The sequence below is a fragment of the Pleurodeles waltl genome, chromosome 11, assembly GCF_031143425.1.
Source record: "Pleurodeles waltl isolate 20211129_DDA chromosome 11, aPleWal1.hap1.20221129, whole genome shotgun sequence".
In the NCBI taxonomy this organism is placed as follows: Eukaryota; Metazoa; Chordata; class Amphibia; order Caudata; family Salamandridae; genus Pleurodeles; species Pleurodeles waltl.
In genome coordinates this window covers 365,264,230-365,285,503 of record NC_090450.1, presented here as the reverse complement: position 1 = coordinate 365,285,503, position 21,274 = coordinate 365,264,230, and the positions used below count along the sequence as shown (strand labels likewise).

General features: G+C 44.9%; 1 protein-coding gene across 2 annotated transcripts in view; it reads left to right on the top strand.

Moving 5' to 3' along the window:
- SLC25A36 (solute carrier family 25 member 36) overlaps positions 1-18,831 on the top strand; it is a 1,333,693-nt gene extending 1,314,862 nt beyond the window's left edge. For both annotated transcript variants that reach the window (XM_069213671.1, XM_069213670.1), the window contains one exon: positions 17,362-18,831. In XM_069213671.1, the coding sequence (XP_069069772.1) occupies positions 17,362-17,555 (194 nt within the window). In that variant the 3' untranslated portion in view covers positions 17,556-18,831. The remainder of the gene's footprint in view (positions 1-17,361) is intronic.
- Positions 18,832-21,274: the final 2,443 nt, after the last annotated feature.

The following is a 21,274-nucleotide window of genomic DNA, read 5'->3' as shown; positions in this document are numbered from 1 at the left end:
AGGCCTTCCAACCCTGAACACTGGGTGCCAAGTATCTGTGTGTGAGAACACCCCTGCACTAGCAGAAGTGCCCCCACGTCATCCAGGCCCATTTTCCAGGACTTCATGAGTGCGGGACCCCATCTTAAGGGTGCACTGGACATAGGTCAGTATATATGTGCAACTTCACAGAATATGGCCATGTAAGGTGTCTAACAACTGGGAATTGTACCCCAATACTTATTCCAGTATTGGTTGCACAATCCCATGCACACTGAGGGCTCCACAGTGGTCCCCAACACTTCCATACCAGCCTTCAGAGGCTTTCCAGGCAGCCCCAGCTGCTGCCACCCCACAGACAGGTGTCTGCCCTCCTGTTGCTTGAGCAGCTCAAGCCCAGGAAGACCGAACAAAGGATTTCCTTTGGGAGAGGGGTGTTACACCCTCTCCCTTTGGAAATAGGTGTTACAGGCATGGGAGGGGTAGCCTCCCAGAGCCTCTGGAAATGCTTTGAAGGGGACAGATGGTGCCTTCCTTGCATAATCCAGTCTACACCGGTTCAGGGACCCCCAGTCCCTGCTCTGGTGCTAAACTGGGCAAAGGAAAGGGGAGTGACCACTCCCCTGTCCATCACCACCCCAAGGGTAGTGCCCAGAGCTCCTCCAGAGTGTCCCTGGGCTTTGCCATCTTGGATTCCAAGGTGGTGGGGCACTCTGGGAACATCTGAGTGGCCAGTGCCAGCAGGTGATGTCCGAGACCCCTCCTGATAGGTGCTTACCTGGTTAGGTGACCAATCCCCCTCAGAGCTATTTAGGGTCTCTCCTCTGGGTGTTTCTTCAGATTCGGATTGCAGGACTCCAGCAGGAATCCTCTGCATCCTTTACTTCATCTTCCACCAACGGATCAACCCTTGACTGCTCCAGTAACTCCACAAAACTGTAACAAAGAAGCAAAGACGACTTCTGCAACATTGTAACTTCAGCTCCTGCAAGCAACTACAACAGTTCCCAGGTCGTTCATCCTCCGAGGACTGCCTGTCTTCAGCCTGCACCAGAAGAACCGAAGGAATTTTGTGTGGAGTGACGGAGTCACTTCCCTGCTTCAGAAGGCACCTCTCTGCAGTGATGACCGGTGCCTTGGGTCCCCTCGCCAGACGACAGGCTTGGATCCAGCAACACAGGTGGTGGACTGAAGTGACTCCGGCATTCCCACTGTCCAGCTGTCCAACTTTGGTGGAGGCAAGAGTTTGCCTCCCCACGCAAGACAGTGCCCCCATGCACTGCATGACTTGCAGTTGCTAAGGCTTGTGTGCAACCTTCCAAGAAGTTCTTCGTGCACAGCACAGTTTAGGCCCCCAGCACTCCATCCTGTGACACATAGATTTCTGAGTGGTTATCCGGCGGTGTGAGAATCCTTTGTTTCGTGCTGTGTGGGCCTCCATTTGCACCTCCTTTGTCCCCATGCTGTGGGACTCCTGTGCGCGCTGCCTGGTCTTCTGAGCTCTCTCTGAGTTGCTGAGAGCCCCCTCTGTCTCCCCCTCCTGGGTAGAGGCCACCACGTCCCTCTTGGTCCCGGGCAGTACCATTTCCCACCAAACGTGTGTTGTGCGTGAGCCAAAGCCTGTTGGCAGAATCCAGACTGCATTCATCCATCCGGCATGGGACATCTTCTGCAGCAACCAGGAACCCTCATCTGTCTTCTTTGTTGCAATACTGAGCTTGTCTTCTTACCAGTGCTTCTTTTGCACCTTCATCAGGGTTAGCAGGGGCACCTGTGCGCCCTGGGCTCTTCAGTGCTTCTTGGACTTGGTTCCCCTTCTTCCACAGGTCTTCAGGTCCAGAAATCTATCTTTGGTGTCTTGCAGTCTCTTCTGGTTCTTGCGTTATCTTCGATCACGACTTCTAGTGTGTTTTAGGAAACTTGCTGTGTTTTACTCCTGCTTTCCTGGGCTCTGGGGTGAGGTATTTTTACTTACCTTTGGTGTTTTCGTACACTCCCAGCACCCCTCTACACAGTACACTTGCCTAGGTAGGAAACCGACGTTCGCGGTCCACTATTTTAGTACATGGTTTGTGTTCCCCCTAGGCCCATTGCAAACTATTGTGATTTTCACTATTTGCACTGTTTTCCTACTGTGTACTTACCTGTTTTTGGTTACTAGTGTATTGTGTAATTACTTACCTCCTAAGGGAGTATAGTCTTCAGAGTATTTTTGGCATTGTGTGACTAAAATAAAGTGCCTTTATTTTTCTAACACTGAGTATTGTCTTTCATGTGTGTGAGTACTGTGTGACTACAGTGGTATTGCAAGAGCTTTGCATGTCTCCTAGTTCAGGCTTGGCTACTCTGACTACAGCTACCTCTAGACAGCCTGGCTTCTAGACACGGACTACATTTCACTAATAAGAGATAACTGGACCTGGTATAAGGTGTAAGTACCTTTGGTACCCACTACAAACCAGGCCAGTCTCCTACACAGGACAAACCCAAACCTTTCTGTGCATATATGTTACTACAAATGAGGTTTGACTCCTCATGGCCTCACCATCATGGGAGGGGATTTTAACACAGTAACGGTTCCCTATCTGTACTGCTAAAAAAACAAAAAATAAAAAATACCCTCGAAAACAGGAGAGGGAGTTGCGGCTGGCAACTCTGCTTCAAGTATAAGGCTATGTGATGGCTGGCAAGTGTGGCACCCGCAGGAGGTGGCATAAGCACACATTTCTGTGGCCCATTACAAGATCGCACATAGATGTGTTCCTTCTTCCTGCTGCCAACCTGTCAGCCACAATGGGAACATAAATGTTGCTCAGAGAGATCTCGGCGCACTCGCCTATAATGCTGCCTGTAGGTGGTCTGGACCCTGTCCATAGGCCAATATGGAGGCCGGGAGCTTGGTGCCTTGCAACCCTTTGTCCTCTGAACTGGACTGTTTTGTGGAGTTGAGCAAGGAATCGACTCACTAGAAAGTTATGGTTCTCCCACTCATTCTCTAAATGATGCAGATTTACCCTTATTTAATCCCCGTGAAGAGGCTACCAAGGACCCAGGGACCAATGTGCACTTATTTGTGGGCCAAAAGAGTGCTCTGCATAACGTTTGGGAAGTGGACCCAGTCTACATTTGATGGATGAATGATGGTTGCGGACCTAAGGCTATACTATTGGGCCACTCAGCTGATAGCGATTAACGATTTGCCTGGAGGTTGGGGGTGGAATGACCCTTCCGTTCAGTTAAGTGTCCATCCTTTGGGTTGACACTTTTGAGAATATACTCTGATATTGGTGTGGAAAGAGGCCCTTCTTAGGATGGAGTGAGACAGGAAGATCCCGGTGCACGCTTCCCTGTGGAGAGGCCAAACGCTGGGCTTGACTACATGGCCAGAGGGCTTCACTAAATGGGTCCTTATTGGTATTTCCGAATTGGAGGATGTGTGGTGGGTTACTCCTATGAAGTCGTTCCCAGACCTGAAAGAGGAATTTCATTTACATCAATCCCAGTCTTATAGATGCCTACAGCTTCGACATGCACTGTCGACCTATGTGGGCTCACCGCAAGTTCAGTCTAATGGAGGTGTGTCTGCTTTCCGGGACGTTAGGGAAAGGGGTATCTCCTGTACATATAGGTCATTAGTCATTAACTCGCTTGACTTGTTCATCTCATTGAGGGCTAAATGGGAAGCATGGGTAGGACAACTGGGATATGAAGAATGGATGGAAGCCCTCATGGCACCAAGAGAGCTAGGAATCTCGAAGCTGCGTTTGATTCAACTCCACTATTTACATACCACATTTCTGACCCCACTGAGGCTGTGGAGGGCCTGAAAGCATCCCTCACACTTATGCATGTTGTGGTGAGGAGGAAGCTGACTATTATAATGTGGTCTGGACTTGCCCTATCATATCTTGTAGGTTTTGGAGCATACAGTAGAGAAGACGGGTTATATCGCCCTCCTGGGACTGATGGAGGACCTTGGTGAGCAGGCAGCCGCAGATGTCATTGGCTGTGGTGGGAACCCTAATTGCAAAGAGGGATATTGCTTGATTGTGGTCTTCGCCCATGCCCCCTAGGATAGCCGACTAATGCAAAGGGATGAATTGGTGTGCCAAGATAGAGGAGCCCGTATATGCAGCACGGGCTGCCCACATAAACACAAGAAAATCTGGGACCAATGGTGGAGTTTCCCTGATTTGGATTGAATTTAAGCATAGGAGTGTGAACCCTTTGCTGTTTTATCTCCTATGACTGTATGCGCTGGTCATGCTGCTGGTTAATTTTTGATGATGTTTCATTGAATAAAATCCAGTTTCTTAAATTTGAATTGTGCTTCTGGCAATTCTTGAAAAGTAAAGTCGCAACGTTCGACCACTTTAGGCTTGATACATATTTGTTCATATGGTGTACTTGCTGCCCAGTGTTTAGCTTCTTCTGTTAAGAACTCTATTTGCTCATTTATTCCACTTCCCTTTCACACCGTTATTGTAACTCCTGTGACCTTTGATCTACCTCTGTGTTCAATCAGCCTTTGGTCTGGACTGCACTATACTACTAAAGTAAATACTAAATAGGAAACTTTTCCAATTTTATCGCCATTTCCTCTTGCTTCTCGAAGACCACTGCACGCCTCCTCCTCAGGCTTCTTTACAGGGAGGGCTCAATGGACTGAATGTGCTCAGTTGCACCACTTTCAGTATTTGAACTTATTCCTTAAATTGTGCCCCCTCTCATTTATTTTGAATTTGTCTTACCATACCTAGCTGCCTCCATTCATTGCCACTAAGTAAAGATTGGTGCAGTCTCTACTCCTTGAGCAGAGAACCTGGGTTTGTGTTAGGATATGTAAATATGGCTTGAGGGATAACATAATGGGCAAACTGAGGTGAAGACTAAAAGGTGGGCTTGGAGACCCTCCGGCCTTCTTTTGCTGCCCTTTCCTGGCCTCTACTCTAAGAAATATGTCCACATAAGAGGCTCTGAGTAGGCACTGGTCACTTGTTTTTGACTTGCTAGATGTTCTCAGCCCCTTTGCTCATTTTGGTCACTTTATTCTTTTCTTCAGGTGCACCTATGTTTCTTGAAACTGTAAGAATTTGAATGCCAATTACTGACCTTTAAACACAGTGACTTTTATGATTTAGTTATCTTTATTAAATTTTGCATCTGCAATAGCTCTCCTGTAATCTCAAGTATAGCTTTCAAATATTACTGGTGTGGCAATTCATGGAAGTTGTTAACTGGAGAACGTAGGACGACCAAGTTACTTACCTTCGGTAACGCCTTACCTGGTAGAGACATATTCTAGTTGCAGATTCCTTACCTTAGAATTTCCACCAGGTATCAGTCTGGATCTGGAGATTTTTCTCGAGCAGTAACCCTGCGTGCCATCAGGTGGCATTAGTCGGCTCTGCATTCGGTGTTGTGAGTGCCGGATTTGACGTTGCGGACCTATAGAGGCACCACCCTAATGCGCTGATGTCACTTTCTTTTCACAGATTTCCACACCAGAAGTGTGGAATCATGAAGAACACTGACCACTGGTGCATCAAAACTAGGGCTCTGAAAGGGAAGTCTCTGTCCCTAGAAATCAGTTCACAGAGTGGAGAGGATGTGTGGGCCATTAAGGAATCTGCAACTAGAATATGTCTACCAGATAAGATGTTACCGAAAGTAAGTAACTTGTTCATCCGATAGAGACTTCTAGTTACAAATTGTTTACCTTAGAATAAACACCCAAGCAATACGAACCCCGGAGGAGGGTCTGCGAACCAAGATCATACTAGGAAGTCCTGGAGGACCGAATGGGCAAAGTACCCGTCCCTTCAGACCTGACTATCCAGGCAGTAGTGTTTGGTAGACGTGTACAAAGATGCCCATGTTACCGCCTGACAGATGTCCAGGACTGGAACTCTGCGTGCTAATGCTGTGGTTGCAGCAGCTGCTCTGCTAGAATGAGCATGCAAACCCTCCAGGGGTTGCTTTTTAGCAAATGCGCAGCACATTTTAATGCAGAAAATTACCCTTCTAGAGATGGTTCACTTCTCCGTTGCCTGACCTTTCTTTGCACAAACATACACAACAAAGAGTTGCTCATCCACCCTTAACTCTTTGGTATGATCAAGGTAGAATGCCAATGCTCTTTTTGGGTCCAGGAGGTGGAGTCTCTCATCCACCTTAGAAGGATGTGGTGGTGCATAAAAAGTAGGCAAGGTAATAGATTGGCCTACATTGAAGGGCGTAACTACTTTCGGAAGAAAGAAAGCCCATGTGTGAAGCACCACTATGTCAGGATAGATGATAAATCCTGCAGCTCACTCACCTTGTGGGCAGATGTAATGGCCACAAGGAAAACTGTTTTTAATGTGAGAATGGTGAGAGAACAATTGTGAAGAGGCTCAAAGGGAGCACACATGAAACATTTCAACAAATTCAAATCCCATTTGGGGTTTATGAGTGGTGATGGAGGAAACGTTGGTAAGCCCCTTAAGGAAACTACTAACAATAGAAGACTTAAACAAAGAGGGTCGATCAGGTAATCTCAGAAATGCAGAGATAGCAGACAAATAACCTTTAAGGGTGCCCAAAGTAGAGCCCTGCTGGGTCAAAGAAAGTATATACAAGAGAACCTCGGAAAGAGGGGCTGAGAGGGGGCGAACAGACTTTTCTGTGCACTATGCCACAAATTTATGCCAAGGACAGGCTTATACCGTTTTGGTAGAGGGACGCTTGGCTGCCAAAATAACATTACATACTTCGGGCGGAAGGTCAAAAGCTGTCAACTGCCCCCACTCAATCTCCACGCAAGAAAGCGGATGATGAACAGGTTTGGGTGGAGAACCCTCCCCTGCTGGTGTGACAGAAAATCCTCCCGAAGGGGAAGTCTGATGGAAGGATTGATGGCCATGCTCAATAGCTCGGGATTCCAGACTCTCCGTGCCCAGTCCAGAGCCGCAAGGATTACTTTAGCCCAGTGCTTCTTGATTTTCTTGCGAACTCTGGGTACAATTGGTATGGGCGGAAAGCCGTACAGGAGGCATGATCTCGACTTGAGAAAAAAAAAGCGATGCAGAGCGGGTGCTTCCTTGGAAACTCCAATATGCAAAACTGCTGACATTGCATTCTCTGCAGAGGCAAACAGATCTAACCAAGGCTCTCCCTACTGCTGAAAGTGACTTTGCGCCACCTCCAGACTGAGACGTCATTCATGATCGACCTAAGTTTGTCCGCTCTAGCTTTCAGAGAGCCTGCTAGATGTTGAACCACCAGGGAAATACCCTGATCATCCTGCCATGTCCAGCGGCGCAGAGCCTCCGGACAAAGGGTCCACGACTCCACTCTGCCCTGCTTGTTGCAGTCCACATGGCAGTAGTGTTGTCCGTGAACACCTGCACCACTTTCTCCTTTGAGAAAGGAAAGAAATGGTTTCAATGCCTATCTGATCACCCAGAGCTCCAATAGGTTGATGTGGAGTCCAGATGCCTCTGATTTCCCCTCTCCCTTGTGGCCAACACATCCCAGGAGTGATGCATCTGACACTACTGTCTGATATAGTTGGGAAAGGGAGAGGGATCTGCCTCTGACCCAGTTGCGGTTCGTTAGCCACCACTGCAGATCTTTTTTAGTTCCCTCCGAGATCTGGACCATGTTAGAGAGATTCCCCTGATGCTGTGTCCACTGGAACTTCAGGTCTCACTGCAGAGCCCTCATATACTATCTGGCATGTGTCACCAGCAGGAGGCCATGAGACCCAGCAGCCTCAATTGTATTCACCGAAATCCATGATAGAGGCTGAAACATAGGTGTCATAGCCTGAATATCCTGAACTTGCTTCTAGGGAGGATAAGCCTGAAACTGCACTATGTCCAGAACAGCTCTGATGAATGGGAGCATCTAAGAGAGAGTCAGGTGTGACTTCAGCACATTCATAGTGAACCCCAGTGCATGCAAGAGGTCCGTCGTAGTCTGAAGGTGGGAGATGACAGCCTAGGGTGAGCCCGCCTTCAACAGCCAGTTGTCGAGGTAGGGAAAGACTGAACCCCCTGACCTGCGTAGAAGGGCTGCAACCACCATCACCTTGCTGAACACCCGAGGGGCACTGGTAAGGCCGAAGGGGAGCACAGTGAACTGAAAGTGCTTGTGACCTACTGTGAACCGCAAATAGTGTCTGTGGGCAGGCAGGACGGCAATGTGGAAGTAAGCGTCCTGCAAGTCCAATGCTACCATTCAGTCTCCTGGGTCCAATGCAGATAGAACCTGAGCCAGAGTTAGGATTTTGAACTTTTCCTTCTTGAGGAAGAGATTGGGGGACCGGAGGGTGGAGGCCCTTGTCCTTTTTGGGTACCAGAAGGTAGCAGTAATAACAACCACGACCTACTTCTGGCACAAGGACCCTCTCTGGCTCCTTTGGTCAAGAGAGTCATGACTTCCTCACGGCGAATGGCAGGTGATCTTCTGTCATCTCATTGTAGGATAGTGGCATGGACGGAGGGGTAGTCTCAAAGGGGAAGGAGTAGCCCCTTTGGACTATTAGCAAAACCCACCTGTCTAAGGTGATGGGTAAGCATCAGACTAAGAAGATTTGGAGGCAGCTGCAGAGGGGAGGGGGGAGGGTGTGCCAACCAGACCACTGGCTTCCTGATCCACAGGGGAGTTGGATCCCACCCCCTCAGCCATGCAGAGTCTGGGCATCATACACTGCACAATGGCTGGAGGGAAACAGACATGGTGGGCCACCCTTTCCGTAGCCATGAAAGGGGTGAAAAGCAGACTGAAGGGGATGAGGGGCAGCTGTGAGGCTCAAGGACCTGGCCGAAGCGCGAGGATCCTTGAAGCGCTCGAGCACCAAGTCTGCCTGGTCTCTAAAGAGACAGGTGCCACCAGAGGGCATGTCCAAAGGGGTAGATTGAACATCCCTCGAAAAGCCTGATGTCCTCAACCAGGTGTGGTGCCTCAAGCCTCAAGGTCACCGTTGATGCAGTCGCTCTGCCCAGTGAGTCGGTCATGTCAAACCCACATCGAATTGTGAACTTTGCTGCGTCTCTCCTGTCAGCAACAGCTTTGGAAAGAACAGCCCAGGCCTCTTCCGGGACCTGTGGCAGCACTTGTGCAACTGTGTTCCATAGAGTATGGGTATAATTGCCCAAAAGGCAAGCAGTGTTCATGGACCGCAATGCCAGGCTGGAGGAAGAGAACATCTTCTTCCCAAGTTGGTCCAGCCTCTTGGATTCCCTGTTCTGGGGTGCGGAATGGAATGCCCCCTTGCGTGTGGAGGCTTGGATAACCAAATTCTCGGATGGGATGTTGAGTCAGGAACAATGGATCATTCAGAGCAGGTCTATGGCGGCGGGTGATTGTCCTGTTCACAGGAGCCCCTGTGCTGGGTTTGGACCAGGTACCCATCAGGACATCTGTAAGGGCTTCTTTAAAGGGCAAAAGAGGTTGAAAGGAAGAAGTTCCGGACTAAAGCACCTCTGTGAGGCAGTTAGTCCTGACTGCCACTGAACCTAGCTCGAGGTCCAGGACTTAGGCCGCTCTTAGCTCCACCACTGAATAGGGTGCTCCCTCCTCTAGCCACAATAGGGGGAGAAAGCATGCCAGTGTCAGTGGAAGTATCTAGACCAGTGGCCTCACCCAGGTCCATCTGCTTGTCCATAGCATCTTGGAGCTGGTATTCTAAAGGGTCCAATGACCCTCTCCAATTGCTCAACGTAACTCAACCCACGAAAGTAAGGAACAGGATTCGACCTAGGTCACTCTCAAAGTTGGAATCGGTGTTGTGCGACCAGCATCACAGAGGGTTGAGGTGGTACAACCAATGCTGATTTGGTTCCGGAAACGGATCCATGGGCACCCCCTGGAGCCAAGGCCGCAGCTACCGGCACGGAACCCAAGGTGGCCTCTGCCAGCCCACGTGGCCTGAGGGCACCCCATCAGGTTTGGACTAGCCAAAATTGAGGCACAATGCCTCATAAAATTATCTAAGATGTGCAGGGGTCGCTCCAGCTCGGAAAAAAGTCAGGGAGGTGCGAAGCCAGCCCAGACGCAGGCTCCAAGGATGGAGGACAGGGACAACAACACTCCTTTTCTCTCGTCTCATCGGCCGACAGACGGGGTGAAGTCGAAGAACGCTTGTTCTTCTTTGACGACTTCTTGTGCCTCGACTTACTTAACCGTCCTGAGTACTTGGAGTGGGATGACGATGAATGGGGGATCTGTAACTGTTCTCAGGACCTTCCTCTCAACCAAGACCAACGCTAAGCCGAGTGCCGGGCTGCAATGAGCTTTAGGGACTGCTCCCTCAAAGCTTTTGGATTCATGGCCCTGCACTTGGAGCATGACTTCATGTCATGGTCGCGCTCGCGCTCCAGACACTGCAAGCACATGAGGTGCAGATCTGTCATGGACCTCGCCCGATGACGGGACCCAGAGGGCTTGAACCCGGTCTTACATGGCGACATCTCGACACACCAGGAGTGTAGACACTCAACCATCTTTGACAAAAAGTTGAAAAAAGACCAGTCAAAAAGTGACTATGGGGAGAGTCTTCTTCGGATTAGCTCTGGCTGGTGCGCAAATAAAAGAACTGACATCAGCATGCCGGGATGGCACCTATATAGGTCCCGATACATCTTATCTGGTGCGCACAACGTCAACGACGGACGCGGAGTTGACTTACGGCCCTCAGGGCTACTGCTCAAGAAAACTTCCAGCTCCAGACTGACGCCTGGGGGAATTCTAAGGTACAGAATCTGCAACTAGACGTCTCTATCAAATATTTTTCATTAATTGTCGAACGCAGCCTGCCTGTCACCCAAAACAAGAATTAATTTGTCAATATTCTGGTATTTGGGTTATTAGTTGTTGGTACAGTATCCGTGCCCCACCAGGCACTTTTAGCTTGTTTCCTTGTCTGTGGAAATTGTAGAGTTTGTCTTGCCCTGATTACATGCAGTGGAAATTTGTTTGGTATCATATACCCCAGTAGAACTACTAACGGGGTAAGATTATACCATGCTCTCTGTCCACATCATTACATACTCCTTCCCTGTAGGGTTTCATTTTGGACAGGACCTGAAATATGAACCTGGGTGACTCCACAACTACTTAAGCTGCAGTTTGACATTTGATGATCCCATGCACTATATTCACTGGGGTGTAACACCAATATATATGTGAGTGGTGGACGCAAACCTGTTGTTTCAGCTGGGGAATATTAATACATCATTACTCAGTGGCAAATTTAAACGTGCTTGACACCCTGCATGTTTGCTTTCTGCTGTATTTTATTAAGGTCTCCATCGTTATAGTGAGCACTCTTGTTCTGTCCCTGCCTCACTACAGAAAGACGGGGTGTTTCTTCTCTTCCCTCTAATACTTGTGTTTGGTTTTTGGCAACTGGCCATGACCCAAGTCGGAACCAGGAGTTATGGTGTGGTATGTCGCCCCGAGCAGTTGCCAGTGGCTGAGATTAATTCAAGCATTACTTCCATATCACACTGTTGTCTGTTGCAGTGTATGCTCTAAGTGCGGCAGGTAACCCAAACATGAGTCCCTTGCTTGCCATATGATTCAAGCTGTACCTCACTGAAGTGGTGTAAGTAGGCTGAAACTGATTTGGGTTTGCTTGTGTTTGTCTGGAATGGACTGGACAGAACATGTTGGACTGGGCTACGACTGGAGTGCATATGTATGTTTCCTGCCTAGTGTGGCAAAAAACAATGATCTGGAATGTGGCCAGGCGATCGCCAGTGACTGAGATAAATTCAAGCATTTCTTCATCACTGTTTTTTGTTCCTAGTCTGGGGAGGGCAGTTTGGACACAATTTTATTATGTGAAATTTCCTTTCTTTATTATTCCGAAAGGCACTCTTTGAGCACCAACTTTACAGCTTCCTATAAGACAGCTTGGTCGATGAATCCCACACTATTTTCTGTAAGACAGTACGCTGCCCTGTGCTTGTTATCTCCTAGCACCATTTTGTCTGCTGATAAACTCCCGGACCTCTACCTTGGTTCTGGATTCTGAGGGATCTAGCACCATGTCAATGTAGTAATGGTCAGAGACGGTGATGTGTTCTACTGTAAACAGTTGCATGAGATGCATCCGAGCCTCTCCTATCAGGAAATGTTCAAGCCTATCTAAAATTTTGGTCGCCATTGAATAATTATAGTCCATGACAACCTGATGCTGCAGTCACAGAATGTTAACCAGAGCAACAGATTTTAGCTAGACTTTACCTGCTTTTGTGTTTTTTTTTTTTTTTTTTTCCCTCCCACCCTCTTAGGTGTTCCGTATACTCCCATTCATGCCCACATTTAAGGTCTCCCCAATAATATCTCCCTCTGCTATCTGTAAGATATGCAAAGTGGCCGTCCGAATGAAGTGCTTTTTTCATACATTGTTGAAGAGTAGATATTGTGTAGTTGGCACATTTCTTAACCTGGGGTGTGTGCTTAGGAAATCTACGATAAATTTGACGACTGTACAGGGGGATCTACTAGAATAAATGTAGCTCCTTCTCCTTCCTTTAGAGGCACCTGATGCAAACGTTTTGTTTGGAGAATTATCTGAACCCAAGTGTGCCCCAATAATTTTTTTAAAGATACGTTTTCTAGCAGACACAAATACTGCCAACTATGCTCCTCAACATTCAGAGGACTGCTAGCCTTTTAGTTGGGATATGGAGCCTTCTGGCATTATCATGCATATGTATTCGGCAACGCATCAGAACGATCTCCTCCACGCCAGAAGAGGCATCATGGTTTTACGAGGTCGTGAACGGGCTCCAGCATTAAGGCAATAAATCTCCTGAGTTTGTTTATGTACATCCCGTGTTCCCCAGCCGTAACATATAACATTCAAATTATGATTGTATACCCCCATAACAAACTCATCCTATGTATTTTTTTTATAATCCTCCCAGTTCTTAGAAAGAATCATTGTCCCTAGAATGTTTTATGATTCTTTGTAACCCCCTCTCTCTCCAGCTGCCGTTACTACGCTAAAGCAGGTTTAGAGGGTCAAGTACACACCATCTGCTTCTTTTAGTGGCACTGAGGGGCCTTCTGCCTCAGTTATGCAAATAAATCTGTGACCAAGTCTCTCTTGCTGCCTACTTTGCACAGGCACTGCAGAACCAATGTGCGCAATGCAGCCGTATTTACCTCTGTATGATGACTTATCTTCCTTTGCACTTGACTCTATGCCACCATTGCTGACGGCTTGAATCGGGTACAGGTGCTTCTGCCTCTGTCCCCGATTCATCCTAAGGTCATATGCACCTCAAGTGGTGAGCTCATACTTGCTTATTCTTCTAGGTGGGCAAGAGGCAAAAGTGGTCATCACATCAGTAAGCATTGATACTAAGAAGCCTTCTAATAGCAACAGGCAGTAACGCTGGCTTACAGTTGCATCTTCTGAGCACTGTATCTGTATTATAGCTGTTTTTTCCCTCTCAGAGAATTTAACACCAGTCTTGTAGACAACCCACTCAAGCCAGACTACTCCATATGATCATAAGAACTCGCCTACTTGTCTTTCAGCAGTTGCTGTCTCCGATTCCTAGTAGGTCTCAGACTGTTGATGAGGGCATGTGCTCCCCAGTACACCGATAGGGTAGCAAACTATTATTCATTATGCTGTACCTGCCACTGCCTGCTCCTATTTCAGTTCTCTACCTCTCATTCCTAGCTTCTGTCTGCCCTTGTGTATCATCACCTGTAGTATCTTGCTATTGACGAGACAGATTGTGGAGGTCTGGTCCTGCCTGATGCCACACTAAATACCTTGGGGCTTCGTCCCACATGTCCACACTGAAACATGCTCATCCCCTCACCAACCACAGCAGCAAGCCACCTTAAAAATGATTTTCTTACCTGGTCTATTAAGGCCTTATCCAGTACCTCCTGGACCTCTTAGTTGCCTCTGTCCTTTTGTATTCCATCCTCTTCGAGATGCTGCAGTGCAGGACTCTGGCATACATGCATGTCTTTTGGCAGTAGGGGTCACTGTTGCTCATTTGGCACCACAAAGTCCTCATTGGTGTGCGCTAGCTTCATTCAAGATGGTGGCTATGCTTTAGAATAAGTCAGGAAATTGGAGCAGTTCTACAGTCTCCACTGAAAGCAGCTCAGTGGCAGCTGCAGCACTCTGCCAAAGTGAGTGAGCTTTGCCGAGGTTCAAAGGGCCATTTGACCAATCTGGAGCCTTAGGGCAGACCCACTGTTCTTGTCAACATTTGCAGTGAAATGATGACCACTGTTCGGTGCTGTGGACTGGCTGATCACCGGCTGTTTCTGGTGGTACATGTCTTCTTTGTCCATCACCGGTCACTGGAGTAGCTAGAGAGAATCACTATACCTTGTTTCGGTCTGCGGGTTTCTTCGGGTCTATGGTGTGTTTTTTCTAGCTGATAAAAGGCCGGTATAGAGCATTGATTCAGCGCCACAGCTGATTCCATTCCCTCCACTATGCAGTGACTTTTAAACAATCAGAGAGCAATAGCAGCATGCACAGATTATTGGCCTAATTAGGCATGCCTTGAGTATATACACCTGCCCAAAAGGCATAAGGTGCTGTGATTTTGGTATTTGGGGGGAATTTATTCTAACAATTCTAATTGACTAGAGGTGGATCTGGATCCCAATAGAAAAGAAATCCAAGCGCCACCCAAGAAAAAAGGTACAACCTCCTGCACATGACTTGTAAATAGATGGAAATATAATAAGAGCAAGAGAATCAGATCTGAGTTTCCTGACTGGAGCCTAGAAACATTTTCCTCTGTAAATCGGAAAGCTTGAAGCCTTAGATTGATTCATGGACAGGGCAGAGAGAGCTAAACAAAAGCTATTGGTACACAGATGGCTAGTGGAGAGACTGAAACATGTTCAAACCCTATTTATTGACACCAGAAAGGAGTCTGTCAGCAAAATTATGTACAATTTGCAGTCAATGAAGAAAAAGATATGTAGAAAGTAGAAAGCCCCGTAAAAAGGGCATTGCAATGCAGTAACCCAGGTCGAGACAATATGGGATTTTGAACAACCAAACTGGCATTCTGGTAGGAAAAAATACGAATTTTGTGAATGGTCTTGAGAATATATACACCTGCCCAAAAGGCATAAGGTGGTGTGATTTTGGTATTCAGTGGTATTCATTCTAATTGACTGGAGGTGGATCTGGCTCCCAATAGAAAAGAATTCCAAGCGCCAGCCAAGAAAAAGGTACAACCTCCTGTACATGACTTGTAAATAGATGGAATTATAACAAGAGCAAGAGAATCGGATCTGAGTTTCTTGACTGGAGCCTAGAAACATTTTCCTCTGTAAATCGGAAAGCTTGAAGCCTTAGATTGATTCATGGACAGGGAAGAGATAGCAAAACAAAAGCTATTGATACGCAGATGGCTAGTGGAGAGACTGAAACATGTTCAAACCCTATTTATTGAAACCAGAAAGGAGTCTGTCAGCAACATTATGTACAATTTGCAGTCAATGAAGAAAAATATATGTAGAAATTAGCCCCGTAAAAAGGGCATTGCAATGCAGTAACCCAAGTCGAGACAATATGGGATTTTGAACAACCAAACTGGCATTCTGGTAGGAAAAAAAGAAGAATTTTGTGAATGGTCTTGAGAATACGAAAATGGATAGATGCCACTTTGTTGACATGAGGAGCAAAGATAAGATGGGTATCAAAGATATTGGCTAAATGAGTTGATTAGGGGCGTGAGGGAAGGGGCTAAGGAGGAGAGGGTGACATCCATATGGAGGGTGGACCTTCAAAAATAAGAACCTCTATTTTATTGGAGTTGAGCTTGAGAGAATGGGTGAATAGTCACATTATTTCAGTAAGGTAGGAAAGGAACTGGGCAGACTCATTAGGACTGGACCTGTCAATATTTGTTATCATCTTGGTGCCATCTGCAGAGGTTTAGACATTGATGCCTAAAGAGAGGATGACAGCAGCAAGCCCTGCCACATAGACATTATTCATTGTGGGGCTGAGCAAAGATCCTTGTGGGACTCCATATATGAACTGCTTGAGTTTAGAAGCGGAACGGAAAATACAGAGAGCAAGTGTGCTTTCTCATTGAAAGGTTTAAAGCTGTACCAGGGTATGGAGGTGATCCCCATATGTGTTAAACCGATCAATGTTCGGTTTTAGACTACCTTAAAATATCAGTCAGAGTGAGAGAAACATGAGTGTGAGAGAAGCATGCAAAGAACGGTTCACTCAGCTTCCCAATCAATATAAAAAAGAAGTGAAACCACACCAATCTCGAGACCAGAAATCTCTTAAAAATATATTGTGTCCCACAACAGCTGGTTTCTATCAGCGGTAGATTGTTGGTCACTGCTGTACTAACAGTCAGTAGCATCATCGGGTCTTAGCTCCACCAGAAGGAAGGGTCTCTTGGTGAAGAGACGTGGTGGGATCTGTGAAAAAGTGCAATGTGTTAAAATTACTTCCTCTCCCAAGTGAATGCTATTTTATTAAGACAGGGAGAAAGATAAGATTAGAAAAGGTGGGATGTGTTAGGGATTGTTGTATATCCTTCACATCTTTAAAAGAGGTCTCAAAATTGGTATGGTTTCACTCCTTTTCTTGGCTTTAGACTGTCAATAGTATCGGAGCGATCCTACAGATTTGATTGGTTCAAGGGCGCAAAATCGTTAAAAGGAACTGGAGAGGATTGTCATGCTTTTCTCATTTTTTGGCTTGAATAGGCAGTAGAGATATAGGCTGGGATTTTTTTAGATTAGAAAGATCTGCAAAAAGCCTTTTCAGAAGGGGAAGAACAGTGACTTAGTCAAGACGGGGACGCCACTGTGATCAAAAGATGGAGTTGACAACAGTAGAGTGAGCAGTTGTGGTGGCTAATGTCCCAAGGTGCATTTTGGGAGAAGGATCTAAGCGTTTCAGATCTAATGGTAGTATCTTGTATGGTAATGTTCCTTTATCAAAAGGTAATTTAAAATACTTTACACAGGAATTTGCTTTGGGGGATGACCATGTCATGCCAGATGTGAATGCCAGGTTGCAGTCAGGAGGGGTTTCACACAACACCAAATCTGATGCAATCTGGCTTATTCTGAAAATTTGTAGTTGCTGTATCATGTTATGCAGTATTACTTTTAATTATTGTAATAAATCATAGAACATTGTACTTATTTATTTACAGAAATAATTAACATTTCGATCAGAAATACTGCACAGAAGGACGGATTATCAACCAAATGGCCCAAAGGCCAGTAAAACAAAATTGGTGGATTAGATAAACCAAATGGTTTAATATTGTCTTAGTTTGGAATGCAGTTGTGTGTAAGAACAAACAGTAAGGAATAATAACTTTCAATCTCTTTCTGTTTTTTGTTATACAGAGGTCGTAAGAACACGACTAAGGGAGGAGGGAACAAAATACAGGGCTTTCTTCCAAACGCTGTTGTTGGTTGTCAAGGAAGAAGGATATGCATCCCTGTACCGCGGCCTAACCACACACCTTTTCAGGCAGATTCCAAACACTGCGATAATGATGTCAACCTATGAACTGGTGGTGTACTTGCTTAATGGATAGCAAACTATTACTTCTGGTTGCAGCGTACATGAGACCAAAGGATTGGAGAAGATTCCAGCTCATATTGGGTGACTTAAACTGATTCCGAAATCTAAAGATAAATAAGATTAGAAAACAGAAGTGGAACAGAAAGCTTCCATGCAGTATTAATGGTGTCATCTTTTCACCTCAGATTTGTCTGAGAAATGGACTCCATACTCTGTTTTTACCTACCTGTTCTTTCAGAACTGCTGCTTTGTCTCAGATGACATGGAGAGCTTCAATTATTAGTCTTGGAAGTTGACAGCCCAGAGTTTTGTCCTTGGTTGCGTGTAGAAGCAACAGTTGCACTTTACATTACACTTGCTTTTCTAAGTAAATCTTTATCATGAATGGACATTTAGTAAGCTAGATCTTAATGTATAGTTGAAATAATGCACATTGCATTTAGAGATTTTGCTGATGGAAAAGTTGTTTGCTGGCCTGTCCAGTATTTTGATTCGAATTATCATAAAAATGGTGTACAAGAAAGTTTGAATTAAGTATGCATTGTAGTGATGGAGCTGTCTCGAAAGGCTGAGCATTAAAGATTGTTTTTCCCTCACATCGGAAAACATAGATTTCGGTTAAAATTGAGTTAATCTTGACTGATAATGGCATGAAGCTGCTTTAAAAAAATAACCTAAAACTGTTCAAATTTAGTTGTGCACAGAATGTGATAGTCCTTTTTGTGCCATATACATTGCCCTCCATCATAAGGTTCAGGTAGCACTGTGTATCTTTAGTACTTCAAAGTTTGTCAGTTCAGTTTATTTTTTTATCCACAACAGTCTTTATTAAAAGCTTATACATGAAGTTCATCATTTAGATGTCAAAGCATTTTGCCCTCTGATCCTACATTTTGATTGTATAAATGCAGCTATTGCATCAGAAATAAGAAAGAGCTGTAAGGTAAATTCGCTAAACAGTTGGGGTGTACTAAAGACAATCTGTCTACATTGAAATGACAGTATGCGCTAAATACCTATATACTGTGCAGCCAAGTAAATACGGAGATTGTCCAGGAAGATAGTCACAGCACTGCCCATGGTGTTTTTTTTCTTTAATAATTTCAATATTATCTTCCTCTGACAGGCTCGTATCTGCCCTAAATATGACTTAATGTGATAGAACCCTTTTATATGAATACTGAAAAATATGAAAATGGTGCGTACAAATTTGGTCTCCTCCGAATGCAGTTAAGTAAACATAAAACACTAGAGCAAGGAAAAATTAATAAAACAATTCTTAAAGCAAAGTGGATGTTTATAGTTTTTTGTTTTTAATTTGTGGCAGAAAATGTTAAAGAATGAGTTTGCTTAATTGCTTTTGCACGAGTGCTCGGTGATGATGCGTTTTCACATCACTGATGTAACCCTATGGTATTCGTCCAGTTTCATGACTGATCATAAACTAGGGATGTCAGCCGTGTGCTCGTTCCCCATATTTAAAGTATGAGCAATTTAAAGACTCGATTTCTTCACTCTTTGGAAAGGAGTCTGCATGGAAATATGGATGTATTCCACACATAAGACCCTTATATCTGGTTCACAGTCATTGAGCAACTCCTGGGACATATTTCCTTTCATAGAGATATTGGTATTTTGTTTCGCTAATATGTTATGAGATTTCTTAACTCAGGTCTGTCCCTATCAGGGTTGGAATCCTTATTTTTGTGAGCTGGCTCGTTTTATCATGAGGTAGCATGGTGGTAGCTAAATCCGATTAAGTAATAATTGCCTTACACTTGCTGACCCTCAAAAATTATTCAGGTGTCCTTCCTAGACTGGATTCTTTGTCCTCCGTTATCCATTTATCATTGTAAAATCATTCATCTGCGTAGGAAAGAGATGCAAGAATAAATTCCACTGTTTTTAAATTGCAAAGATGTGTCATTTCATCCCTGTAGTTTTTCAGTGCAAACATAATATCCCCTTTACTATTTTAATATTTTGAATTTGCAGCTGGTTGTCTTGCTCCGTCATTTCCCTCGCCTCATCAGTGAGTGGCATCTGATTCCCAAAAATACTCAAGGTGTGGAAATATATAGCTGCATCTTTGTAAGTTTGCAACACATGCATAGTACACTATTTTGCATTGAGACAAGATTTCTTATCAAATATGCAGCCAACTGGTAAAAACTCCCCTGCTTAATGTATATGAAAATAATCTCTTTGCTCAAACTCCTTTGTACTGGAAAGAGTCAGAACCACAGTAATTGAGTTAAGGGCGTCACTGCTTTTTGATTTTTCCTACTTAGGCGCACACGATACTACCATAAGTTGGCTTGTTTTTACCTCCTTCCTGTTTATGCAGCTATTAACAACCATCAATCACGTTGCTGTGGCGTTTGTGGTAATCAAGCTAACGTTAGCAAGAAGTCTTTATCCTTCATGCATTACCGGTGTTGATAGATTATTTGAAGACGTACAAAAATGTTTGCTGCCTCTTTCTCTCCCTACTTTATCGTTTATACTGTATATAATATATATATATATATATGATAACTATATAATCAGTGGGAGTGCGTTCTAAGCCTATACACATTGTTAAGGTCACTACTAGCTTGTAATAATTTCACACTAGTAGTAAGGCTCTGGCAGGTGACCCCCTAATTACATTACATTACATTACATCATGACGTACATTTTAATAACATCCGGTTTGATATAAGAAACCTTTGCCCACTGTTTAAGTATTTGACAATTAACCCTCACTTGGCTACGTTACAAGGCTAAAGCAAGAGACTTCAGAGTCCCATGCCCTTACGAAAGCTGTCAGCCTTCAGCCCTGCGCTGCTTTATGGTCGTGTCACTCCTTTTAGAAATACAATCCATACAGTGTAGAATTGAGGGTACATTATCCTAAATATTATGCTCCGTGCCACTGAAAGCATGAAACAGTGCACCACAATAAGCAGCAGGGTTGAATGAAATTTATAGCAACAAAATGTAACATTTTCTCAATATTTTGTAATTTAAGGCAAGTTATGTGGCACTCTATATGAAATTATCTATTAGACCAGTTTACCAAACATCACAAGATTTACCCACAATCCCAAGGACGATGTTTATTAATAATGAAATAATGAATAATGAAAACTGTGCACATTAACCTGCTGGTAATAAAACAAATCTGTGATTCTATCTTGTTTGGAAGCACAGAAATATCGTTATATTAAGGCTGTCCTTCTAACATTCCGAGTAACATAGTTTAAGTAAAAATATGCAGTGCTGCACAGTACGTAAGCCATTATGTTCCCACTTCTTATTATAAAGAATTACCCATTTTGTTCTGGTTTGTTTGGGTTATGTTTTAAAACTGGTGTCCTCGAGCCCAAGGTTAAGTTTATTCTTTGTTACTACTGTAGTTCTTCTGTAATCACCTCTTTACCTCTTGCTTTTCAGGAAAGCATGCCTTAAATATTTATTATGTACATTATTTACTAAGCTGTCCCCGTTAGACTTTGGATTTGTTTGGCTCCTTTCTGTCAAGAAGGAGCCAACAGTATAATATAATATATTGCACTCCAACCTTAACACCAGTGGTTTGTGGTGAAGGTAATAGTTCTTCACTATCCTCGTTCCTATTCAATGTGTTTAGGTGACCTCTCATCGTGGTGTCAGTCTCTGGCTGCTCATCTGGTATAAGGTTTATGTACCTTAGGTACCCACCACACACCAGGCCAGCTTCCAACAAAG